Raw genomic sequence first — 25046 nt, forward strand, 5'->3', positions numbered from 1 at the left:
CCCCCGAGCCCCCCCAAACCCCTTTCCCCCCTCATCCCATGCCCCCCTGAGCCCCCCCAAACCCCCTTCCCCCCCCATCCCACGCCCCCCCGAGCCCCCCCCCAAAACACTGGCCCCCCCAAACCCGTGCCCCCCCCTCACTTCTTCCTCTCGGACACGCTCTGCGCCACCAGCTCGTAGATCTGGGCCCCGTTCTCCCAGCTGATGATGACGTAAAAGGCCTTGTGGTCTGGGGGGGGGGCAAAAAGGGGGGGGGTCAGGGGGGCGTCCGGGCTCCCCACACTCCGCTCTGCCCCACACGGGCTCTGCGGGGGGGCCCCCAACTGGCCCCGCACCCCCCTGCCCGCGCTGACACCCCGAAGTCAGGCCTGCACCCCCCCAAAACCAGCCCCACACCCCAAAACCAGGCCTGCGCCCCCTGAAAAAAGACCCACCCCCCCAAACCAGCCCCCCCGCAAGACAGGTCAGTGCCCCCCCCAAGCCAGGACCCCCCCCCCAAGTAGCCCGGCACCCCCCAAACCAGCCCCACACCCCTAAACCAGCCCTGTGTCCCCCCCAAACCAGCCCTTTTGCCCCCCAAACCAGCCCCACACCCCAAAGACAGCCCTGCACCCCCTAAAAAAAGACCCACCCCCCCAAACCAGCCCCCCCCCAAGACAGGTCAGTGCCCCCCCCAAGCCAGGACCCCCCCCCCCCAAGTAGCCCGGCACCCCCCAAACCAGCCCCACACCCCTAAACCAGCCCCGTGTCCCCCCCAAACCAGCCCTTTTGCCCCCCAAACCAGCCCCACAGCCCCAAACCAGCGCTGTATTCCCCCTAAACCAGCCCTATACCCCCCCCCCCGCCAAAAACCAGGCCGCGGCCCCCCCCCGCCCAGAAGCAGCCCCCCGCCCCGTACCTGTGGCCACCTCGCGGGTCATGGCGGAGCGCAGGCGGACCACGGGGCTGAGCATCTGCTTGCCGTCGGGCGCGGGGGTGATGGTGCGGCTGTGGCAGCGCAGCACCAGCCGCTCCTCCTGCCGCTGCAGCAGCACCAGCAGGTCGTCCAGCAGCAGCACGTGCACGTCTGGGGGGGGGGGGGAGGACACACACGCCCCAAAACCCCGGGGTGGGGGGGGGACGTCAGGGGGTGTCCCCGCCAGTCCCCGTCACCCCCCCCCCCCCGGGTGTCCCCCCCCCCTCCATCGCTCACCCACGGCCTTGTCCCGGGTGACGCGCCAGGTCAGCGGCCCCTCGTGCACCAGCGTCCTCTTGGTGATGTCCGTGTTCTGCGGGGGGGGGGGGGTCAGGGGGGGCTCAGGGGGGGAATTGGGGGGGTCAGGGGGGTCGGGGGTCGGGGCTCAGGGGGGAATTGGGGGGGCAGGACCCTCCCCCTTACCTTGAACTCGCTCAGCAGCGGGTCCGTGCTCTGCTTCAGGTTGGAGAGATCCAGGCGCCGCTGGTAATCCTTGAGCTTCTGCCGGGGGGGGGCGGGGGCAAAGAGGGGAGTGAGGGGGCGGCAGTGGGGCTGGGGGGGACACGGGGGACACGGGGGGGGGGGCGGCCCTTACCATGAGGTTCTCCATGTCCCGCACCTCCTGGTTGACGTGGTTGAGGATCTGGCGGCAGCACTCGGCCGCCTGCTCCACCTTGGCCCGCTCGCCCGCAGCCTCTGGTGGCAGAGGGGGGAACAGGGACGGGGGGGGGGGGGACAGACAGATGGATGTTGGGCGGGGGGGGGTCCGGGGGGGGGGTTTGGGGTGCGGGTGGCCCCCCCCCCGGCCCCCCCCTCGCCCCTCTCACCGGTGCACTTGGTGATATTGTGCAGCAGCAGCGGGTACTTGGTGAGCCGCTGCATCTCAGTGGGGATGATGTCCTTCAGCTGCAGCCGGCGGCAGCGGGGCTGGCTCTCCGCCTCCTGGGGGGGCCGGGGGGGGTGTTGCGGGGTCAGGGATCCCCTCCGGGGGGGGGCGGGGGTTTGGATTTGGGGGTTCAGGGCCCACCCCCGGGCGAGGGGGGTTCGGGGGTACCTGGATGAACAGGCTGAAGCGGGTGTCCTTGCGCTGCTTGGCCTTGAGCTGCTCCAGGGCGAAGGACTGGCGGCTGCAGAACCGCGCCGAGATCTTCTGGAACCAGCTGCCCTCCGTGCCCTCGAACTGCGGGGGGCGGCAGCCCTCAGCACCGCCCGCGCGCTTGCCCTGCGCGCTTAACTACGGCCTGCGTGCTTGCCCTGCGCGCTTAACTATGGCCTGCATGCTTGCCCTGCACACTCAACTACAGCCTGCACGCTTGCCCTGCACACTCAACTACAGCCTGCACGCTTAACTACGGCCTGCGCGCTTGCCCTGCACGCTTAGCCACGGCCCGCACGCTTGCCCTGCACGCTTAACTACGGCCCGCGCGCTTACCCTGCACGCTTAACTATGGCCTGCACGCTTGCCCTGCACGCTTAACTACGGCCCGCGCGCTTGCCCTGCACGCTTAACTACAGCCTGCACGCTTGCCCTGCACGCTTAACTACGTCCTGCGTGCTTGCCCTGCACGCTTAACTATGGCCTGCATGCTTGCCCTGCACGCTTAGCCACGGCCCGCACGCTTGCCCTGCACGCTTGCCCTGCACGCTTAACTACGGCCTGCATGCTTGCCCTGCACACTTAGCCACGGCCCGCACGCTTGCCCTGCATGCTTGCCCTGCACGCTTAACTACAGCCTGCGTGCTTGCCCTGCACGCTTAGCCACGGCCCGCACGCTTGCCCTGCATGCTTGCCCTGCACGCTTAACTACGGCCTGCACGCTTGCCCTGCACGCTTAGCCACGGCCCACACGCTTGCCCTGCATGCTTGCCCTGCACGCTTAACTACGGCCTGCACGCTTGCCCTGCACGCTTAGCCATGGCCCGTGTGCTTGCCCTGCATGCTTAACTATGGCCTGCGTGCTTGCCCTGCACGCTTAGCCACGGCCCGCACGCTTGCCCTGCACGCTTAACTACGGCCCACACACTTGCCCTGCACGCTTGCCCCGCACGCTTGCCGACGGCCCGCACACTTGCCCTGCACGCTTAACCACAGCCCGCGCGCTTACCCTCCATGCTTAGCCACAGCCTGCACAATTACCCTGCACGCTTACCCGTGGCCCGCGCGCTTACTTGGCACGCTTGCCCAGCACGCCTACCATAGCCCGCACGCTTGCCCCACGCGCTTACCCTGCACATTTGCCCATGGCCTGCACGCTTGTGTCAGTTCTCTGCATGCTTGGCTCCCATGTTTATGCTGCACGCTCACCTCAGCCCTGCACGCTCACGTGGCTCTGCTCACACGTGCCCCGCACGCTCACGTGAACCTCACACGCTCACACGTATCTGCTCACGCGTGCCCCACATGCTCACGTGAACCTCACACGCTCACACGTGTCTGCTCACATGCGCCCCGCACGCTCACGCGAACCTCACACGCTCACACGTGTCTGCTCACACACGCCCCGCACGCTCACGTGAACCTCACACGCTCACACGTATCCACTCACACGCGCCCCGCACGCTCACGTGAACCTCACACGCTCACACGTACCCGCTCACACGTGCCCCACACGCTCACGTGAACCTCACGCGCTCACACGTACCCGCTCACACGCGCCCCGCACGCTCACGTGAACCTCACGCGCTCACACGTATCTGCTCACACACGCCCCGCACGCTCACGTGAACCTCACGCGCTCACACATACCCGCTCACACACACCCTGCACGCTCACGTGAACCTCACATGCTCACATGTGTCTGCTCACGCGCGCCCCGCACGCTCACGTGAACCTCATGCACTCACACGTACCCGCTCACACGCGCCCCGCACGCTCACGTGAACTTCACACGCTCACACGTGTCTGCTCACGCGCGCCCCGCACGCTCACGTGAACCTCACGCACTCACACATATCTGCTCACGCACGCCCCGCACGCACCCGCGGACCCCAGCACGCCCCCGCAGACCTCGCACATATGTGCTCACACGAGCCCTGCACACACTCGCACAAGCCCCGCACGCTCCCGTGAGCCCCTGCGTGCTCACACGACCCCCCCGCACGCTCCCGTGACCCCCGCGCGCTCACCCGCGCCAGCAGCACGTCGCCGATCTCGGCGATGACGTAGCCGCTCTCCTCCCGCAGCTTCTTCAGGCTGTCGAGGAAAAGGGCTGGGGCAGGGCGGGGGTCGCAACCCCCCGCCCCGACCCCCACCCCCCGGCCCCCCCGGCCCCCCCCCACTCACTGTGCACCTCCACCAGGTCCTCCAGGCTGGGGAAGATGTTGGAAAGCTCCTGCTCGTCGAAGAAGGCCTCCCGCAGCATGGGCTGGTAGAAGACCTCCAGCAGCACCCGCAGCATGCGGACGTGCGCGTGCTCCGTCAGGAACAGCTCTGGGGGGGGGGGCGGGGGGGGGTCACACCTACCCCAGGAACCCCGTTCCCCCTCGGCCCCCCCTAATATCCACATTTGCCCCTCAAGGGCCCCCATTTCCCCCCTCAGACCCCTACAGGACCCCCATTTCCCCTCAGGACCCCCCCCAGTATCCCCATTTTCCCCTCAAGGGCCCCCATTCCCCCCCTCAGACCCCTACAGGACCCCCATTTCCCCTCAAGGGCCCCCATTTCCCCTCAGGACCCCCCCCAATATCCCCATTTTCCCTCAAGGGCCCCCATTTCCCCTCAGGACCCCCCCCAATATCCCCATTTCCCCCTCAAGGGCCCCCATTTCCCCTCAGGACCCCCCCCAATATCCCCATTTCCCCCTCAAGGGCCCCCATTTCCCCTCAGAACTCCCCCAATATCCCCATTTCTCCTCAAGGGCCCCTGTTTCCCCCCTCAGGACCCCCCCCAGTATCCCCATTTCCCCCCTCAGACCCCCCCAATATTCCCATTTCCCCCTCAAGGGCCCCCGTTTCCCCCCTCAGGACCCCCATTTCCCCCTCAGCCCCCCCTAATATCCCCATTTCCCCCTCAAGGGCCCCCATTTCCCCCTCAGCCCCCCCCAGTATCCCCATTTTCCCCTCAAGGGCCCCCATCTCCCCTCAGGACCCTCCCCAATATCCCCATTTTCCCCTCAAGGGCCCCCATTCCCCCCCATTTCCCCACGGGGGGGGTGTCCTGGGGCGGGGGGGGGTCTCCTCTCACCGTTGATGACTTCTTGCCGCTTGACCTCGCTCTTCTTCAGCCTGAGGAGTGCGTCGGGGGGGGCGAGCTGCCGCCAGGCCGGCGGCTCCAGCTCCAGCTCCGCAACGCGCGGCTCAGTCTCCTCAGACTGGGGAGGCAGAAAGGACTGCGGGGGCTCGCCCCCCCCCGGCCCCCCCGGCTCCAGGCTGCGGGGACAGAGAGACAACGATGGGGCGGGGTTCGGGAAATTCAGAAATGGGGGGGGGGGGGGGGGTGTCGTTTCGCTGCGCCCACCCTCCCGCCCACCCTGGAGTCGGGGAGGAGAAGGGGGCGGACGGCGATTTTGAGGCGTCTCCCCCAAAACATGGTTTGGGGGGGTGGGTGGGTGGGAGGGGGAGGTTTTTTTTTTTTCGGGGGTGGCCGCCACCTACGTGGGTCGGCGGCGGGGGGGCGCGGCCCCCTCCTCCGGGCGGGCGGCCACGTGCAGGTCGACGTCGCTGCGGGAGCGCGGCTGCTTGCCCTTGGCCGAGGCGCGCTGGGATCGCTTCCGCTCGCCCAGGCGCAGGCTCTCCGAGCGGCCCAGCCTCCCCGGCAGCCTGCGGGGCGCGGGGCGGGCGGGGGGGGGCACGGGGGGGTGGGGGGCACACCGCCAAAAAAAATAGGGGGTGGGGGGGACACGACACACGCACGAGGACGAGGAGGAGGCACGGACGGGACGGGGACAGGCAGCACAGAGAGCACGGGGGGGTGTTGCGTGCACAGATGGCGGGGGGGGGGAGAGAAACGGCGTGAGATCTCCTTTGGGGGGGGCGGGGGGCATGCGGTGGGTTTGGGGTGGTGCGGAGCCATGCGTCAGCCCTGGGGGGGGGCCCCTCTGCCAGCTGGGGGGGCCCCGGTACTTAGCTGAGTCGGCGGGTGGCTCTAAGTGAGTGTGTGCCCCCCCCCCAGGCATGCAAGGGGGGGCCGGGGGTCACCAACCTGATCCGTCTTCTGGCGGGGAGAGAGAGCGGGTTAGGGGGGCGGGGGGGGGGCAGCAGCCAAGCCGGGGGGGGACAGGAGAGGGCCCCCATGTCCCCCGGGGGGGGAGTGGGTGTTAATTTGGGGGAGGGGGGGTGGGGGTGTCGCTCGCTGAAGCAGGGATGGGGGGATACAGCAGAAGAGAGGGGGGGGGCATCTCACCTTTCATTCTCGGCCCCCTCCTCCGTGGGGTGCTGCTCGCTGGCGGGGGGGTCCGGGGGGGGGTCTCCCAGCTCTGGGGGCTCCAAGCCTACGGGGTGGGAGGGGGGAGGGTGAGTGAGTCGGGACAACGCTGAGGGCCCCCCTGCCCCAAACCCGTGTCCCCCCCCCTCACCTGGATCGCCCTCGGCGCCCTCCCCTGGGGGGGGGTTGCTGGTGACGGCCACGCTGGGGGGGTCGGGGGTCCTGGCTGCCCCCGCTTTGGGCCGTGCCGCCCCCCCATCCGGCCTCTCGGCGGCCTTGGGGCCCTTCCTCTCGGCATGCGGCACCTTTTCGGCTGGGGGGGGAGGACGGCGGGGGTCAGTAAAATCTCCTCACCCCCCCGCAAATATCCCCTCCGAGCCCTTACCCCCATCCTGAGAACCCAGGCGGTGGGGGACGAGGGGGCAGTGCGGGGGGGGGGCAGGGGCTGAGCCCCCAGGGTGGGGGTCCCATGGGGAGGGGGTGGGGGGGTACCTTCGCCCTCAGGGATTTTGCTTTGCCTGAAATCGGCGTCTGCAAGAGAAAAAAGTGGGTCAGGGGGAGCTGGGGGGGGTGGGGGGGGGGAGCAGGCTGAGTCCCCCCGGTGTCTCCCCCAGGCTGGGGGGGGTGTGAAGAAGCGGGGAAGTGCCCCCCCTGTCATGGCCCCCCCACAACTTACTGTGGGGGTCCCGGACCCAGAGAGCCGCCCCCGGCAGGCTGAAGCCCTTCCGCGACTTGGCCTGCAGCTCGTCCGCCTTCTTGCTGCCCGAGATCTGGGGGAGAGGGGGGGGGCAGCCGGAACGGGGGGGGGTCAGAGAGAATGTGGGGGGGGGTCAGAGAGAATGTGGGGCGGGGACAGAGAGAATGTGGGGGCACAGAGGGAATCGGGGGGCGCAGAGGGAACGGGGGGTGCTCGGAGGGAATGGGGGAGCAGAGAAAATTTGGGAGTGACAGAGAAAATTTGGGGAGAGATCAGAGAAAACTTGGGGGGCAGAGGGAATTGGGAGGGGCACAGAGGGAAGTGGGGGGGGCACAGAGGGAAGGGGGGGGCCCCTCCCCGCCCCGGGGGTGGGGGGGGTCTCACCTTCTTGCGGAAGAAGTTGGATTTGGATTTCTTGCCATCGCCCACTTTGGTTTTAACCCCCAGGTACTTCATGTAGGTGACGATGGCACCGAAGATGGCGGAGCTGGGGGGGGGGGGGTGGTGTGTTAAAGTGGGGGTGAGGGAGGCTGGGGGGGGTTCCAAATGGCCCCCCCCAACTCCACACAGCCCCCCCAACTCGGCACGCCCCCCCCCCGGAACGCTTCCCTCACCTTTTCTCCTCGTCGGAAGAGATGGTGAGGCTGGGGAAAGGAGGAGAGCGTGAACCCAGGTGTCTGCGGAGCCCGACCCCCCCCAGATCCACACCTCGGGCCCCCCCCACCCCCCCGGGGTCTGTGTCCCGTTCCGTCCCCCACCCCCGGCCCCTCACCATCGGGTGACCCCCATCTCGGCGTCTCGGTGCTGGGCACTGGAGCATGATCCGGTGTGTGTGTGCTGGGACAGACTGGGATGGACTGGGCTGGGCTGGGGGGGGGCCAGGGGGGAGTTATAGCGAGCCGGGGGCTGATGCAATCGGGAGCAATACCCAGGAAAGGGCGGGGGGGGGAAAGGGGGGATGTCCCCCGCCATACACACACAGCTGGCTGCGGGCTGGGATGGCCGCCAGATGTGGCGGAGGGAACAACGGGATGGGGTTTGGGGGGGGTTACAGAGGTTTGGGGGGGGTTACAGAGGTTTGGGGGGGGGTACAGGGGTTTGGGGGGGCTACCCGGTTTGGGGGGGGTTCCCTGCCTGGTTTGGGGGAGGAAAGGGGGCAGTCGTGTCCCCCCCACAGCTGGCTGCGGGCTGGGACGGCCGCCAGATGTGGTGGAGGGAATGACAGGACGGGCTTTGGGGGGGGTTACGGAGGTTTGGGGGGGTTACAGGGGTTTGGGGGGAGGTTACCCGGTTTGGGGGGGGGCACCCGGCCCGGGGGGGTCGCACTCACTGCATCTCCTCCAGGCGGGCCAGCAGCAGCTCCGCCAGCTGCTTCTCCTTGGCCTCGCGGATGCCCTGGTCCCGGGTGCGGTAGGACTCCAGCTCCGCCAGCTCCTGCTCCCCCGGCGTCATCCCCATCAGCCGCTTGGACCTGCCGGAGGGACGAGGGGGGGTCAGCCGGCGCGTGCCCTCCCCCACAGAGACCCCCCCCACCCCGGAGATGCGTCCCCCTGACCTGAAATCCTCCAGCTGGCGGGAGATCTCGGGCTCCTGGAAGGCCTGGATCTCCTGCAGGTACCGGCGCTGCACCTCGTCCGACAGCAGCTCGGGCCGCGTCCGGTCTGGCAGGGAAGGGGGGGGCTCAGCCGTGGGGGTGTCCCCCCCCGCTCCACAAGCCCTGACCCCCTTTTTTGGGGGCGCCCCCCCCCAAACATCAGGCGGCGCTGCCTTGGCGCTGCCGGCCCCCCCAGCCCCCCCCGAGCTCACCCCGGCTGCGGCTTCCGGCCTCGGCCGCAGCGGCTGGGTGCGGCGGGTGGAGGAAGGGCTGGGGTGGGGGGGTGCTGGGGGCCCCCCCAAAAAGCAGGGGGGCTTTGGGGGTGCGGGGGGGGGCACCGAGCCCCGATCACCCCCTCCCAAAGCGGGGTTTCACTCACCCAGTTCAAACTGCACTTGGTGGGGGACAGGCACCCGCAGGAGCTGCGAGAGATGGGGGGGCAGTGTGAGGAAGGGGGGAGCCCCCCCGTGGGATGGGGGGGCTGCGGGGGGGTGGGGGGAGGGCTGTGGGAGGGTTTGGGGGGGCCGGGGGGGGTCGCTCACCCCCGCCTTGTCCAGGAACATGTGGCAGAACTCCAGGAACTGCTTCTTGCCCTCCTTGGGGTTCATCCTGCGCAGCATGTCCACGTGCAGGTAGCAGAGCTGGGGGGGGGCACAGGGAGGGGGGGTGAAGGGAGGGCGACCCCCCTTCTGCCCCCCCAAGCCCACGAAACCTCCCCTCGCGCCCCCCCCCCCAAGGTATTTTCTCCCCCCAGGGTGTTTTACCTCAGCTCCAGCCCCTGCCAGCGGGGAGGGGGGAACAGAGAGAAGAGGTTATTGGAGGGGAGGGTGGGGGTGCCCCGCCACGGGGACCCCCCCAGGCCTGCAGTGCCCCCCCAGGATGGCAGTGACACCCCCCCCAGACCACGCTGACCCCCCCAGGACCACCCTGGCCCCCCCTTACCACGGGGCAGGAGTCGAACTGGAGCACGACGTGCTGCAGGAAGGCCATGAGATAGGCCGGGTGCTGCCGCACCAGCTCCAGGCTCTGGAACAGGCTGTTCTGGTCGTCGGGGTTCTGGGGGGGGGGCAAAATAAAAGTGGGGGGGTGTCAGGTTGTGGGGAGCCCCTCCCAAGCCCTGAGGGAGTGCCTGGTGTGGTATGTCCCCCCCAGCTCACCGGCTCGATGTCGTTCTCAAAGTCCTCGTCCTCGGCACCGATGATGGCCACCACCCCGCGGGCGCCCGGCACTGGGCTCTGGGGGGAGATAGAGGGGGGGGGTGTTTTTTTGGGGGGGGATCCCCCAAATTCCTCCCCCCCCAGCAAGAACAGCCTCTTGGGGGGGCCAACACTCACCCCGTTCAAGCTCTCCTCTGGCTCCATGCTGCCCCTGGGGGGGTTCCAACCTGCGGCTGTGGGGGGGACACACACAAGTGAGATGAGTTTGTGGGTTCTCAGCCCCCCCCGGGCGGCAGGTTTGGGGGGGGGGTGGGGGGGGCAGAAGCTTTTCCCCGCCCCTGGCGCTGTGGCCTGGGGGGGGCACCGGGGGGGGTGGCGGGCGCCCGCTGTCAAAGGGGGCTCTGTGCCGCACAAAGGGCCCCATTGACAGCCCCGCGGCGGGGGGGGGACCCACACCAGCCCCCCCCGTGTGCCCCTCTGCTGATGGGCAGCCCCTGGGGGGTGGGGGGGGCGGTTTGGCCCCCCCCCTAAAAAAAACCAAACCCCCCCGTACCTGTTTCTGAGCTGGCAAATGGATCCAGGCGAGGGCAGCAACGGTGGGAGCCCCCCCCCGGCCCCACGGAGTGGGGGGGGCGGCAGCGGGGGGGTGGCGGCGGGGGGGCGCGGGGCTCTTGGGGTGCCCCCCCCCGTCGGAAAGGCGTCTCCCCGGGCTGGAACACAAAGCGGCCCCCGGGCGAGTTACGGAGCAGCCGGGGCTTCCTGCAGGAAGTGATGTGCGGCAGCGGCGGACGCGGCCCCCCCGGGGGTGTGTGTGTGTGTGTGTGTGTGTGTGTGTGTGTGACCCCCCCCACCCCCCTGCCCCACAGCAGTGATGGGGCCTGGGACCACGGTGTGGCAGTGCCCCACGGATGATGGGACCCCCTGGTCCCGCCCCATGGTCCCCCCTCTGCCCCACAACCCCCCGTGTCCCTCACCCCTGCCCCACAGGCCCCCCCGTGCCATCACCCCTGCCCCACAGCCCCACCATGCCCCCCACCCCTGCCCCACAGGCCCCCCCGTGCCATCACCCCTGCCCCACAGCCCCCTGGCCCGCCTGGCAGCGATGCCCTGTCCCCGTTGGCCGCTCTCCAGCCTCCAGGGCCGCGGAGCGGGGGGAACCGGGGGGGGAAAAAGGCTCCCCTGGGGGGATGTGGGGCGGGGGGGGTTGTCACTCGTGGCGGGGGGGGAAACACAGGCCCTGCCAGTGCCGTGCCCCCAGCCCAAACTGGTGGATGACCCCCCCCACAAACCCCACCGGTGACCAACACGGGGCGGGGGGCAGCTCCAGAGACACCCCACAAGCCCCCCCCCAGCCCCACGCGTGTCCCCCCCCCCCCCCCCCCGCCGGTGGCCTGACAGGAAGCGGGGCCGGGCCGCGCCGTACCGGGTGCGGGGGGGCCGTGCCGGGTGCGGGGGAGGCCGTGCCGGGCGCGGGGGGGGCCGCAGCGGGAGCAGGAACCGCGTCCTGCCGCGGGTGGATCCCGTCCGCCCCTTCCCGGCGCTTCCTGCGGGAGGGGCCGGCCGGGACCGCCCCCGCCGGGCCGGGCCGGCAGGGGAGGGCCGGGACCGTCGGGCGCCCGGGACCCCAAACCCCAGAGACCCCAAAGCCCTGACCCCCCCGAGCCCCCCACCCCCGTGCGGCTCACCAGTGGGGACTGGGGGGCTCTGAGACCTCCAGACCCCCCCGAACCCCAGAGCCCCCCCCATCTCCAAACCCCTAAACACCAGAGCCCCCCCCCACCCCCGAACCCCAGACCTCTCCGCACACCTGGGACCCCTGCACCCCCAAACACCAGACCCCCCTACCCCGAGCACCCACACCCCTAAACACCATAGCTTCCCCAGACCCCCCCAGACCCCCCCCACCCCCAAAACCCCACCCCCCTAAACCCCAGAGCCCCCCCACCCCCAAAACCCTGCACCCCCAAACCCCAGAGCCCCCCGCCCCCCTGAGCCCCCACACCCCTAAACCCCAGAGCCCCCCCCACCCCTGAACCCCCAATTTCCCCCTGTTTCCCAGGGATTGCCCCCCCTATCCCCCGGGGGGGGGGGGGCCGTGGGGTGCCACTGGGGCGTGGCGGGGCCCCTCCCGCCATGGGGCCTGCCCCCCCCGCCCCCGTTTGGGCGGTCTCGGGGCGCTGGGGCGCATCTCCTGCCCCTGGGCCCGGGCAGACAGCGGCAGCGTGGCGGGGGCTCCCCCAAACCGGGGCGCCCCAATGGCCCCCCCCATCCTCCTCCTTCTCCTCCTCCTCCCAGGTAGGGGCCACGGTGGGCGGGGGGGACGCGGGGGTCTTGGGGTATACAGGCAGATGGGGGGGGTCCCACCTGGCAGCACTAATGGGGGGCACAGCACACCCCACATCAGCAGTGACCCCCAAAGAGCGGCCAAGGGGGGGGGTGGCAGCGTGGCCTCCCCAAAAGCATCCCCCCCCACTTGCCAACGTGTCCCTGGGGCAGCCAGTGACGGGGGGCCAGCGTGGCCCCCCCCCAAAAAATGCTGCCCCCACTTGCCAATGTGTCCCCCGGGTGGCCAGTGACAGGGGGGTGGCGTGGCCTCCCGAAAAAGCATCTCCCCCCCCTCCCCGCTTGCCAACGTGTCCCCAGTGTGGCCAGTGACAGGGGGGGCAGCGTGGCCCCCCAAAAGTGCGGTGTGTCCCCCCCCCAGTTTGCCAACGTGTCCCCTGGGATGCCCCGGTGCATCCTGTCAACAGCGCAGCGGAACCGAAACCGCGGCGGGGTGAGGGGTGTCGGGTCGGGGGGGCTGCGGTGACCCCCCCCCCCATTGCCACACACAGGGTGTTTCTGCCATACGACGACCCCATCGTGCGGGAAGAACAACTGCACCGTGTCCCCCCCGCCGTCCCCCTTCCGCCAGAGCACGGAACACCTGACGGTGACCACCAATGCCAGCACCACGGCGCCCAGCTGCCCCCCCGGGGTGGTGACGGTGGATGGTGGCCCCACGTCCCGCACAGGCAACCTGGGGGACAACATCAGCCTGGAGTGTGTCTTCGACACCCCCCTGCGGGCCCGGGCCCAGGTGACCTGGTACCGCGTGTGCCCCTCCCAAAACTGCGGCCATCCCGGGGCGGTGGAGGTGGCCGGCAAGGAGCCCAGACTCATCTTCAGCCACCTGACGCACAACGACACCGGCCTCTACTTCTGCCGGGTGGAAGCCGGCCACAGCGTCGGCCAGTCCTGCGGCACCTTCCTGCGGGTGCGCGGTGAGTGCCGGCGGCTGGGGGGCACTGGAGGGGCTGTTTGGGGGGGTCAGGAGTGACCCCCGGCCCCCCCTGGTGTCCGCCATCTCCATCAGCAGAGCCCAAGGCCGTCCCCTTCCTCAACATCAAGGAGGCCACCAAGAACCGCATCATCACGGCCGAGGGGGTCCTGCTGCTGCTCTGCGCCGTGGGGCCCGGCCTCCTCCTCCTCTTCAGGGTGAGGAAGGCTGCGGGGTGGGGCGGGGGGGGTTGGGGAGGGGCTGAGGGGTTTGGGGGGAGCCCCCCGCCACCCCTAACCCTGCTCCCACAGAAGCGATGGGCCAACGAGCGGCTGCTGCAGATGAAGAAGGCCTTGGAGGAGGAGAACCTCTACGAGGTGAGACCCCCGGGGTGAGGAGGAGGACAGGGATGAGGAGGAAGAAGGGGGGATGAGGAGGAAGAAGGGGGGATGAGGAGGAAGAAGGGGGGATGAGGAGGAAGAAGGGGGGGCTAAGGATGGGGGGGGAAGAGCAGGAGGGATGAGGAGGATGAGGAGGGGGGATGAGGAAGAGGAGGGGGAGAGGATAATGAGGATGGAGACGGATGATGAGGAAGGAGACGAAGGTGAGGAGAAGGAGGGGATGAGAAAGAGAAGGAGGAGGGGAGCTGAGGAAGATGAGGGGGTGAGGATGAGGATGGGGGGATGAAGATGAGGAGGGGGACAAAGAGGAGAAGAAGAAGGGGTGAGGAGGAAAAGGAGGGGTGAGGAGGGTGGGGAGGATGAGTTTGAAGAGGAGGAGGAGGGGGATGAGGAAGGCGGCTCTGGCCCGCCCCCCAAACCTGACCGTGTGTCCCCCCCCCGTCCCCAGGGGCTGAACCTGGACGAGTGCTCCATGTACGAGGACATCTCCCGGGGGCTGCAGCCCACCTACCAGGACGTGGGCAGCCTCCACCCCGCCGACCCCCAGCTGGAGAAGCCCTGAGGGGGCCGGGGGGGAAGGGGAGGGTCCCGCTGGACCCCCACCCCCTGTCGCCCCCCGACACCCTCTGCCCTGCAAGGCTTTGCTTCGTTAAACGCTCGCTCGGCCCCCCCTGCCCCAATAAAGCTAACGAGACGGCAGACGGGGCCCTGCCTCTCCCCCCGCCCCGCTGCAACGCAAGTATTAATTAATAAAATGTTTGTCAAAGCGAGGAAGCGTGAAGCTGCCTCCGCTTCCTGCCAGCAGGGGGGGGGGACGGGACTATTGGGGGGATGCCGGGGTCCCCCCGTCCCTCACCATTGCCCTGCACGACGCCATCGCCCACCGGCCGCAGCTCCTCACCTTCCTGGGGGGCACATGGGAGGTCTGCAGGGTGGGGGGCGATGGTCGTCCTCGGGGCAAGGGCTGCGAGGGGTGACAGTCCCGCCAGCCACGTGTCCCCGCAGGGTGACAGTGCCATCAGCCCTGAGTCACTGTGGGTGACAGTGCCCTGAGCCCTGTGTCCCGGGGGGTTCGTGGTCCCCTCGCTCCCCTCGTCCTGGCTCCCTTTGGCTCTCACTCCCCTCATTCCCCTCCTTCCAGGGTCCCTTCAGGCTCTCGGTCCCCTCATTCCCCTCATTCTGGGTCCCTTTAGGCTGTCACTCCCCTTGTCCCCTCGTTCCCCTCATCCTGGGTTCCCTTTAGGCTCTCGGTCCCCTCATCCCAGTGTCCCTTTGGCTCTCACTCCCCTCATTCCCCTCATCCCAGCATCCCTTCAGGCCCTCACTCCCCTCCATCCCCTCATCCCAGGGTCCCTTTGGCTCTCGGTCCCCACATCCTGGGGTCCCTTTGGCCCTCGCTCCCCTCTGTCCCTTCATCTCCTCATCATGGGGTCCCTTTAGGCTCTCAGTCCCCTCATTCCCCTCATCCTGGGGTCCCTTCAGGGTCTCATTCCCCTCATCCCGGTGTCCCTTTGGCCCTCACTCCCCTCATCCCAGGGTCCCTTTGGCTCTCACGCCCCTCATTCCCCTCATCCCGGCGTCCCTTTGGCCCTCATTCCCCTCATCCAGGTGTCCCTTCAGGGTCTCATTCCCCTCATCCCGGTGTCCCTTTGGCCCTCACTCCCCTCATCCCAGGGTCCCTTTGGCTCTCACGCCCCTCATTCCCCTCATCCCGGCGTCCCTTTGGCCCTCATTCCCCTCATCCCGGCGTCCCTTCAGGCCCTCACTCCCCTCCGTCCCTTCATCTCCCTCATCACTGGGTCCTTTAGGCTCTCGGTCCCCTCATTCCCCTCATCCTGGGGTCCCTTCAGGGTCTCATTCCCCTCATCCCGGCGTCCCTTTGGCCCTCACTCCCCTCCGTCCCTTCATCTCCCTCATCACTGGGTCCTTTAAGCTCTCGGTCCCCTCATTCCCCTCATCCTGGGGTCCCTTCAGGGTCTCATTCCCCTCATCCCGGTGTCCCTTTGGCCCTCACTCCCCTCATCCCAGGGTCCCTTTGGCTCTCACGCCCCTCATTCCCCTCATCCCGGCGTCCCTTTGGCCCTCATTCCCCTCATCCAGGCGTCCCTTCAGGGTCTCATTCCCCTCATCCCGGTGTCCTTTTGGCCCTCACTCCCCTCATCCCAGGGTCCCTTTGGCTCTCACGCCCCTCATTCCCCTCATCCCGGCATCCCTTTGGCCCTCATTCCCCTCATCCCGGCGTCCCTTCAGGCCCTCACTCCCCTCATCCCAGGGTCCCTTTGGCTCTCACACCCCTCATTCCCCTCATCCCGGCATCCCTTTGGCCCTCATTCCCCTCATCCCGGCGTCCCTTCAGGCCCTCACTCCCCTCTGTCCCTTCATCTCCCTCATCACTGGGTCCTTTAGGCTCTCGGTCCCCTCATTCCCCTCATCCTGGGGTCCCTTCAGGGTCTCATTCCCCTCATGGCGGCCGCGCCTCTCCCCGCTGCGCGAGCCTTTCCCGCCTCCGCACACACCAGCCAATCAGCGCCGGGCTCCTCGGGGCGTGGCCGGCCAATGGGCGGGCAGCGCGGGAAAGGGGCCGGTCGCGCGCGCCGGCCACCGCCCGCTCAAACGGCCGAGGCGCGAGGGGCTGCCCCGCCGCGCGCCCTCCCGCCCCGCCCCCCCGCCAGGCCCCGCCCACCGCGGGCGGAGGGGCGTGGCCGGGGCGGCCGTTGGCGGCGGGGGGAGGTGGGCGGGGGGGGCACTGGGGATACTGGGGGCAATGGGGGGGGAAATGGGGGGGACCGGGGGGTCTGAGGGGGAAATGGGGGGCAATGGGGGCGTCCTGGGGGGGCCCGGACCATGTGAGGGGGAAATGGGGGAGTCCTGGGGGGCAAATGGGGGGCAATGGGGGTACCGGGGGGGGGGGGAAATGAGGGGAAATGGGGGTCCTTGCGGGGGGGGCCTGGGGATACTGGGTGGGAAATGGGGCGTTCAGGGGGTCCTGGGGGGGTCTGAGGGGGAAATGGGGGTACTGGGGAGGGAAACGGCGGGGCCCCGGGGGGGAAAATGGGGGCCTTTGAGGGGGGCCTGGGGATATTGGGGGGGGTCTGAGGGGGAAATGGGAGCCCTTGAGGGGAAAATGGGGATATTGGGGGGGTCTGAGGGGGAAATGGGGGCCCTTGAGGGGAAAATGGGGATATTGGGGGGGTCTGAGGAGGAAATGGGAGCCCGTGAGGGGAAAATGGGGATATTGGGGGGGGTCTGAGGGGGAAATGGGGACCCTTGAGGGGAAAATGGGGATATTGGGGGGGTCTGAGGAGGAAATGGGGACCCTTGAGGGGAAAATGGGGATACTGGGGGGGGTCTGAGGAGGAAATGGGGACCCTTGAGGGGAAAATGGGGATATTGGGGGGGTCTGAGGGGGAAATGGGAGCCCTTGAGGGGAAAATGGGGATATTGGGGGGGTCTGAGGGGGAAATGGGGGTCCTGGGGGGGGAGTCACAGAGGGATCCCCTAAACCTCCCCCCTCGGCGCCTGCTGGGCTCTTCTCCCGCCCTTTGCTGAAAAAAGCCCTTTTTTTTAAACTTTTTTTTTTTTTTTTTTGGTATTTTCGCAGCGGGCGGGCGGCCGGTGCCATGAGCCGACGCAGAGGCAGAGGGGACGTGGGGGAGGCGGGGGACCCCCACCCGCGGGGGGGCCCTCACCCCCCCGTCCCCGTCCCCATCCCCGTCCCGGGCCGCGTCAAACGCCGAAAAACCAAACGGGAACGAGACAGCGCCAAATTCGGCAGGAAAATCCCCGGCGGGTTTCGGTGGGGGGCCGGACCCCCACCCCGCAGGCTGCTGCCCCCCTGGGGGGGTCGCCCCGCCGCCAGCCCCCTCCCGCTCCCCAAAACCGTCGTTATCACCCAAAACCGCCTCTGCCAGCACCGCGGCATGTTCAACCGGGAGGTGAAGTCGGTGGACGTCGAGCGGCTGCTGAGCCCCCGGGACGCGGCTCCCCACGACGACACCCCCGAGGGGGACCCCGAACCCGGCCCCCCCGACCCCCCCCCGAGCCAGGGGGTCCCCGCCGAGCTGGCCGGCCGCCTCCGCGCCCTCCTGGGGGGCACCCGGATGTTTTCGGGGCGCGATCTGGTGGGCGAGCGGCGCGGCGCCATCCTGGCCGCCCTCCTCCGCCGCCATCGCTCCCTGCCCGACCTCGGCCTCCTCCTGGCCCACCGGCGGTGGGGGGCGGACGCGGCCCCCCCAGGTACGGCAGCCCATGGGGGGGGGGTCCCCCGCTGTCCCCCCCCCCGGACCCCCATTTTACCCTCAGGCCCACCGCAACGTCCACAGGTCCCCCTCAAGGACCCCCAGTTCCCCCTCAGCCCCCCCTCAATGTCCACAGGCCCCCCCCCCCCCCAATATCCCCATTTCCCCCCCCAGGACCCCCATTTTCCCCTAATTCCCCCCCCAATATCCCCATTTCCCCCCCCAGGACCCCCATTTTCCCCTAATTCCCCCCCCAATATCCCTATTTCCCCACACAGGGACCCCCATTTTCCCCTGATTCCCCCCCCAATATCCCCATTTCCCCCCCCAGGACCCCCATTTTCCCCTAATTCCCCCCCCAATATCCCTATTTCCCCCCCCAGGGACCCCCATTTTCCCCTAATTCCCCCCCCAATATCCCCAGACCCCCCCCCCGGGACCCCCATTTTCCCTCAGACCCCCCCAATATCCCCAGGCACCCCTCAAGGACCCCCATTTCCAACCCAGACCCCCCCAGGACCCCCATTTTCCCCTAATTCCCCCCCAATATCCCTATTTCCCCCCCCAGGGACCCCCATTTTCCCCTAATTCCCCCCCAATATCCCTATTTCCCCCCCCAGGGACCCCCATTTTCCCCTAATTCCCCCCCCAATATCCCTATTTCCCCCCCCAGGGACCCCCATTTTCCCCTAATTCCCCCCCCAATATCCCCATTTCCCCCCCCAGGGACCCCCATTTTCCCCTAATTCCCCCCCAATATCCCTATTTCCCCCCCCAGGACCCCCATTTTCCCCTAATTCCCCCCCCAATATCCCTATTTCCCCCCCCAGGGACCCCCATTTTCCCCTAATTCCCCCCCCAATATCCCCAGACCCCCCCCCCGGGACCCCCATTTTCCCTCAGACCCCCCCAATATCCCCAGGCACCCCTCAAGGACCCCCATTTCCAACCCAGACCCCCCCAGGACCCCCATTTTCCCCTAATTCCCCCCCCCAATATCCCCATTTCCCCCCCCGGGACCCCCATTTTCCCTCAGCCCCCCCCCAGTATCCCCAGGCACCCCTCAAGGACCCCCATTTCCAACCCAGACCCCCCCAGGACCCCCATTTTCCCCTAATTCCCCTCCCAATATCCCTATTTCCCCCCCCAGGGACCCCCATTTTCTCCTAATTCCCCCCAATATCCCCAGATCCCCCCCCAGGACCCCCATTTTCCCCTAATTCCCCCCCAATATCCCCATTTCCCCCCCCAGGGACCCCCATTTTCCCCTAATTCCCCCCCCAATATCCCCAGACACCCCCCCCCGGGAACCCATTTTCCCTCAGCCCCCCCCAATATCCCCAGGCACCCCTCAAGGACCCCCATTTCCAACCCAGACCCCCATTTTCCCCTAATTCCCCCCCCAATATCCCCGACCCCCCCCCCAGACCCTCGTTACCCCCCCGATCTCAGCCGTGTCGCCCCTCGCAGGTCCCTGGAGCCCCCAGACCCCCGAGCGGGCGCCAAGGGGGAGCGCGGAGGGGGGCGATTTTGGGGGGCAGAAACAGAGCTGGGACCCGACGCCCCCCTCCGGCAGCACCCCCGCCCCCCTGCGAGCCTTCGTCAGTCGGGTGAGCGCCCAAAATCCCGCTTTTCCTCCCCAAAATGGGGACGGTCCCCTCCCTCCGCCCCGTCACGGGCCTGTAACCCCCCCCCCGCCGCTCTCCCCCTGCAGACCCCCAGCCCCATTTTCGGAGGCGACGGAAAGAAGAGGGAGGTGAGTCAGGAATCGGGGAGCACAGCACCCCCCCCCCCCAAAAAAAAAGGACGGGGGGGGGGGGACATTTATTGACCCACCCCCTCCCCACAGACCCCCTTCTCCTGGAGCTCGGGCGAGGAGGAGGAGGAGGAGGAGGAGGAGGACGGCGGGTGCCCCGACAGCCCGGCTCCGCTCTTCCAGCCCCACACCCCGTCCTGGGGGGATCCCCGCTGGCACGGGGGGGCCCTGCCCGGCTCCCCCCCCCTCCGCGCCCGCGGGGGTCCCCCCTTCGCCCCCCGACCCACCCCGGCGCCTTTCGGTGAGGGCCGCAGCTGGAGCCACCGGCCGCCCATCGCCCCGCCGGCCTTCGGCCCTCTCCCGCTGCGGCTCGGCCAGCCGCCGGCACCCCGCCACCCCGATCCGCGCCGGGGGGGCAACCCGCACCCCCCCCGCACCCCCGACCGCTGGAGCCCGGAGCCTTCGTGCCACGTGGGCTTCGTGCCGGGCTGGCCGTGTGCCCAACGCCGGGCGCCACGCTGCCACCGCCGTGCCGCCGCCGCGGCCCCCGCCGGCCCAGCCCCGCGCCCTGCTGCTGGCAGCCGTCGCCGGAGCGCGGACCCCCCCCCGAAAACCGCCGCTGGTGGGACTGGGACACTGGTGGGAGGCGGGGGCCGGGGGGGGCCGGGGAGAGCCGGGCTGGCTGCGGGCGCTGCGGCGCCTGCCCCTCTCCTGCTTCCCCCCGGCGCTGGGGGGGGACGGGAGCCCCCCCACCCGCCCCCGGGGGCTGGGGCTGCCCCTGCGCGGGGCTCTACTGAAGTGGGGGGGGGCACTGCTTTTTGGGGTGTTCCCCCCCCCCCCCCCACCCTACTTTCCCCAGCACCCAATAAAGGCCGTTTGCCCCCACCGCGGCGTCACCGCTCTTCCCTCCGGCCGCCCCCCGAACCCGGCACCCCCCCGGTGCCACCGGGGCCGCGGGGGCCGCGGGCGTCGGGGGGAGGGGAGGCGCGGCTGCGGTTTTGGGTGGCAAAAAAGCCGTTTCTGGGCCGGTTCCCGGTGCCCGGAGGGGAACCGGTGTTTTGGGGCACCTGGTGAAGAATCGTTTCCTCTTTTCCAGGGCCCTGGAAGCATCACCGGGCGTCCCCGGTGACACCGTCGCCCCTAGGGCTCCCCCGGCCTTCATCCTCCTCCTCCTCCTCCTCCTCCTCCTCCTCCTCCTCCTTCTCCTCCTCCCCGTAGCCGCTTCTTTCAGAGGGCAACTGGCGGTTTTGGGGCAAAAAATCAAACCATTTCCCCTTTCCAGGGCCTGGGAAGTGTCACCGGGCGTCCCGGTGACACCGTTGCCCTTAGGGCTCCCCGCAGCCCTTCCTCTCCACCTCCTCCTCCCTCCCCTCTCCTCCTCCTCCTCCTCCTCCTCGTAGCCGCTTCTTTCAGAGGGCAACCGGCGGTTTTGGGGCAAAAAATCAAATTGTTTCCCCTTTCCAGGGCCCTGGGAAGCGTCACCGGGCGTCCCGGTGACACCGTCGCCCTTAGGGCTCCCCCCAGCCTTCCTCCTCCTCCTCCTCCTCCTCCTCCTTGTAGCCGCTTCTTTCAGAGGACAACTGGCGGTTTTGGGGCAAAAAATCAAACCATTTCCCCTTTCCAGGGCCCTGGGAAGTGTCACTGGGCGTCCGGTGACACCGTCGCCCTTAGGGCTCCCCGCGGCCTTCTCCCCTCCTCCTCCTCGCCCCCCTCTCCCCCCCCTCCTGCTCCTCGCCCTCCTCGTAGCCGCTCCGCAGGGCGCGGGCGAGCTTGGCCCAGAAGAGCCGCCGCGCCTGGGGCTGCTGCGGCCAGCGCAGGTAGGTGCGTTTGAGCAGCACCCCGGCGCATGCGGTGGTACACGGCCAGCTCGGCGTCGGGAATGGCCTCCAGGAACACCAGGACCAGGACGTCGCGCAGCTCGTCGAAGAGGCGGTAGCTGGCCAGCCTGGATCTCCAGCGAGCACCACTCGCTGCGCAGGTAGCCGCGGCTCACCACGCACACCGTCTTGCGGCTGTTGTAGATGGCGTCCACGATGTTGTCCACGATGGCTCGGCCGGGGCTGAAGTCGCGATGGTGGAGGCAGAGCCGCAGGGAGCAGCGCTCCAGCTCGGGCACCAGCTCCCCCAGCACCCAGCCCTCGTCGGCCGGAGTTGTAGGAGACGAAGCTGTCCGTAGGCGTAGCGGCGATGCTCCGGCCGCCAGCGGCCGTTGGCCCAGGCCCGCAGCAGGTAGAGGTGGTACCGCAGCCGCCAGTAGGCCCGGTGGTAGAGCAGCGGCAGCGCCAGCAGCAGCAGCACCGCCGGCGCCGTGGCGGCGAAGAGGTAGAGACCCACGTCAGGAAGCAGACGCGGGTGTCGAAGCTGTGCAGGTAGACGGGGGGGCCGCCGCCGCCGCCGCCACCACCACCAGAGCCGCCGTAACCACCACCAGCGCCGTAACCACCGTCGCCGTCACCGCCAGCACCTCCGTAACCACCGTAACCACCACCGCCGCCAGCTCCATAACCACCGTCACCACCACCGTTACCGTAACCACCGTCATCATCACCACCACCTCCATAACCACCATCGTCATCATCACCACCGCCTCCATAACCACCGTAACCACCACCACCACCATAACCACCATCATCATCATCACCACCGCCTCCATAACCACCGTAACCACCACCACCTCCATAACCACATCATCATCACCACCATCGCCTCCATAACCACCGTAACCACCACCAACACCATAACCACCATCGTCATCACCACCATCACCTCCATAAACCACCATCGTCATCACCACCATCACCTCCATAACCACCATCGTCATCACCACCATCGCCTCCATAACCACCGTAACCACCCCCATCACCGCCGTAATGCCCGTAACAATCACCGTCACCACCACAACCGCCGTCACCACCGTCACCAGCACCATCCGCACCACCACCGCCGCCTCCATAACCGCCACCGCCACCGCCGCCGCCGCCGCCGCCCAGCGTGCCGTCCGCCCCGCCGTCCCCGCAGGTGTAGTTGTAGAGGTAGACGACCTGCACGCGGCTGCGCTCCAGCCAGGCCGGCAGCCAGGCGTTGGCGCAGGAGCAGCTCAAGGGACATTTCCCGCAGGTCCAGGTAGCGCAGGGCCGGCAGCCACCCCTCCAGCCGCCGGTCCAGGCCGCGCAGCCGTTCTTGGCCAGCTGGAGCCGCTCCAGCCGGCTCAGGTTGCCGAAAACCTGCGGGGCCAGGCGGCGCAGCCCCATGTTCTCCAGGTCCAGGCTGCGCAGGAGGCTCAGGTTCTTGAAGACGCCGGCGGGAGGTCGCCCATGCCGCCGCTGCTGTCGGCCAGCGTCAGGTAACGCAGCTGGCCCAGGTCGTCGAAGGCGTCGGCGGAGATGGCCAGCAGCGAGTTCTGGGCCAGGAAAAGGGCTCGGAGGGAGGCGAGGCCTTGGAAGAAGCGCTGGGGGATGATCCGCAGCCCGTAGGGCCGTTGGGCCTGGAGCTTGAGGTCGTAGAGCGCCCCCAGGTGGCGGAAGGGGGGCTGCTGGCGCAGGCGGTGGCTGATGTACCGCAGGCGTTGGCGCGGAGGTCCAGCACCTCCAGGGAGGCTTGGACGGGGAGGAAGGTCCCGGCGCCTCACCTCCTGCAGCCGGTTGCGGTCCAGTAGAGCCGCCTCAGGGCCCCCAGCTCCCTCAGCGCCTCGGCCGCCAGGTGCCGCAGGTTGTTCCCCCCCAGGTCCAAGGTCTGGAGGCGGCCGAGCCCGGCGAAGGTGCCGGGGAAGAGGACGGAGACGCGGTTGTTGCGCAGGTTGAGGGTGAGGAGCCGGCCCAGGTGGGCGAAGGAGCCGGGCAGGAGGTCGGCCAGCCGGTTGTTGTCCAGCCGCAGCTCCCGCAGCCCCCGCAGCCCCCGCAGCCCCCTTCGGTCCAACGCGCCAAGCCGTTGAGGTCCAGGCGCAGCAGCCGCAGCGCCGGCGCCTCGGCGAAGGCCCCCGGCCCCACCGTCAGGATGCGGTTGAACCGCAGCGAGACGTTGAGGAGCGCGGCAGCGCCTGGGGCTGGGGGCAGAAGGGCGGCCGCTGCAGCAGGTTGTGCTCCACCACCCACCTCCCGCAGCTCCCCGCTGCCCCGGCCCCAGCAGCCCCCCCAGGCAACCCAAGCGCCACAGGCGGTTGCCGGAAAGATCCAGGGTGGCCGCCGGCGGGCAAGCGGCCAGCGAGCCCTCCGGCAGCTCGCGGAGGCCGTTGCGGCGCAGCCGGAGACGCCGCAGGCGGGGTGGCCCCCAGAAGCCGGCAGAACTGGCCCACTTGGGCCAGCTCCAGCCGCAGCCCCGAGACGTCCAGGCTGCGCGGCCGCAAGTCCGAGGCCTCCAGTAGCCGCAGGGCGTCCAGGGGGTTGCCGGCCACCAGCAGCCGGCTGAGGTTGCGCAGGCGGAGCTGGGAAAAGGCCGCCGGCTCCGAGATGTTGTTGTAGGAGAGGTCCAGGACCCGCACGGCCGACAGTAGCCCCGGGGTGCGCCTGCTAGCCCCGCCAGCGAGTTATTGCAGAGGCGCAGGGTGGCCAGCGAGGGGGGCAGCGGTGGCCCCGGCCCCAGGCCGACAGGTTGTTGCCGCAAAGGTCCAGCAGCTGCAGCCGCGGCAAGTGCCCGACGGCCACGGCCACCCGGCCCCAGGGCGGGCAAGCGGCCGCACCGCAGGGATAGCCGGGTGAGGTTGGCCAGGGGCAGGAGGACGCCGGGGGCCAGGCTGGCCACCGGGTTGTGGTCCAGCCGCAGCGAGGAGAGGTTGCCCAGCCCGGCGAAGGTGCCCTCGGCCAGCGCGGCCAGGCGGTTGTGGCCAGGTCCAGGGTGGCTAGCGCCCCCAGGCCGGAGAAAGCCCCGGGGCCACGCCGGCCAGGCGGTTGTAGGCCAGGTCGAGGTCCGCAGCCGGGGCAGGCGGGCGAAGGCGGCGGGGGGCAGGCGGGCGAGGAGGTTGTGGGAGAGGTTGAGGCTGGTGGTGGCCGGCGGCAAGTCGCCCACCGCGCTGGCCACCGCCTCCAGGAAGCGCTGGACGCAGCGGAAGAGCCCGGGGTCCCGCGGCAGCTGGATGCAGTTGCGGAAGCCGTAGCCCCAGCCCCCCCCCGTAGCCACAGCAGCAGCAGCACCAGGGACGCATCCTGCCCCCCGGCGGGGAACGGGGTCCCCGGGGACTTGGGGGGCACGGGGAGGCGGGGGGGGGGGGGGCACACAGACAGGGACCCCCCCCACAGGTGGGACAAGGGGGTTTGGGGACGGGGGGGTTCAGGGATGGGGATTTGGGGATGGGGGGGTTTGGGATGGGGGTAGTTTGGGGATGGGGGGGTTTAGGGACGGGGGGATTTGGGACGGGGGGTTTGGGGACGGGGGGTTTAGGGATGGGGGGGTTTGGGGAGGGGGGGTTGGGACGGGGGGTTTAGGGATGGGGGGATTTGGGGACGGGGTGGTTTGGGACGGGGGGTTTAGGGACGGGGGGGGGATTGGGGTCAAGGGGGGTTGGGGATGGGGGGGTTTGGGGATGGGGGGATTTGGGACGGGGGGGTTTGGGACGGGGGGGTTTGGGGAGGGGGGGGATTCAGGGATGGGGGGGTTTGGGGATGGGGGGATTTGGGACGGGGGGGTTTAGGGAC

General features: G+C 69.2%; 3 protein-coding genes and 1 pseudogene across 3 annotated transcripts; 2 read left to right on the forward strand and 2 right to left on the reverse strand.

Moving 5' to 3' along the window:
* Positions 1 to 141: 141 nt before the first annotated feature.
* Positions 142 to 11300, reverse strand: ARHGEF1 (Rho guanine nucleotide exchange factor 1; the record flags this gene model as incomplete). Its single annotated transcript, XM_074571551.1, has 27 exons — positions 11189 to 11300; positions 10319 to 10475; positions 9943 to 9998; positions 9766 to 9843; positions 9551 to 9664; positions 9151 to 9249; positions 8988 to 9030; positions 8570 to 8675; positions 8345 to 8485; positions 7629 to 7658; positions 7399 to 7501; positions 6994 to 7087; positions 6810 to 6848; positions 6469 to 6630; positions 6297 to 6384; positions 6096 to 6107; positions 5549 to 5713; positions 5139 to 5323; positions 4239 to 4385; positions 4082 to 4164; positions 2010 to 2135; positions 1783 to 1897; positions 1551 to 1651; positions 1379 to 1456; positions 1193 to 1268; positions 899 to 1066; positions 142 to 229 (listed from the first exon to the last, which is right to left on the reverse strand). Coding segments are annotated over exons 3-27 (2468 nt in total), but the record flags the coding sequence as incomplete, so codon positions are not given.
* A 614-nt stretch (positions 11301 to 11914) lies between these two features.
* On the forward strand, positions 11915 to 14195 carry CD79A (CD79a molecule). Its single transcript, XM_074571552.1, has 5 exons — positions 11915 to 12060; positions 12600 to 13028; positions 13121 to 13242; positions 13336 to 13401; positions 13874 to 14195. The coding sequence occupies exons 1-5, from the start codon at positions 12021 to 12023 to the stop codon at positions 13985 to 13987; spliced, it is 771 nt and encodes a 256-aa protein (XP_074427653.1). The 5' UTR covers positions 11915 to 12020; the 3' UTR covers positions 13988 to 14195.
* Positions 14196 to 16773: 2578 nt separating this feature from the next.
* On the forward strand, positions 16774 to 20548 carry LOC141736900 (proline-rich protein 19-like). Its single transcript, XM_074571550.1, has 5 exons — positions 16774 to 17661; positions 19134 to 19273; positions 19378 to 19419; positions 19513 to 19890; positions 20516 to 20548. Exons 1-5 carry the CDS (start codon positions 17046 to 17048, stop codon positions 20546 to 20548), a joined length of 1209 nt encoding a protein of 402 aa, XP_074427651.1. The 5' UTR covers positions 16774 to 17045.
* A 379-nt stretch (positions 20549 to 20927) lies between these two features.
* On the reverse strand, positions 20928 to 24594 carry LOC141736903 (uncharacterized; annotated as a pseudogene).
* Between the last annotated feature and the right edge of the window lie 452 nt (positions 24595 to 25046).

The sequence above is a fragment of the Larus michahellis genome, unplaced genomic scaffold (genome assembly GCF_964199755.1).
Source record: "Larus michahellis unplaced genomic scaffold, bLarMic1.1 SCAFFOLD_491, whole genome shotgun sequence".
NCBI classification, from domain to species: Eukaryota; Metazoa; Chordata; class Aves; order Charadriiformes; family Laridae; genus Larus; species Larus michahellis.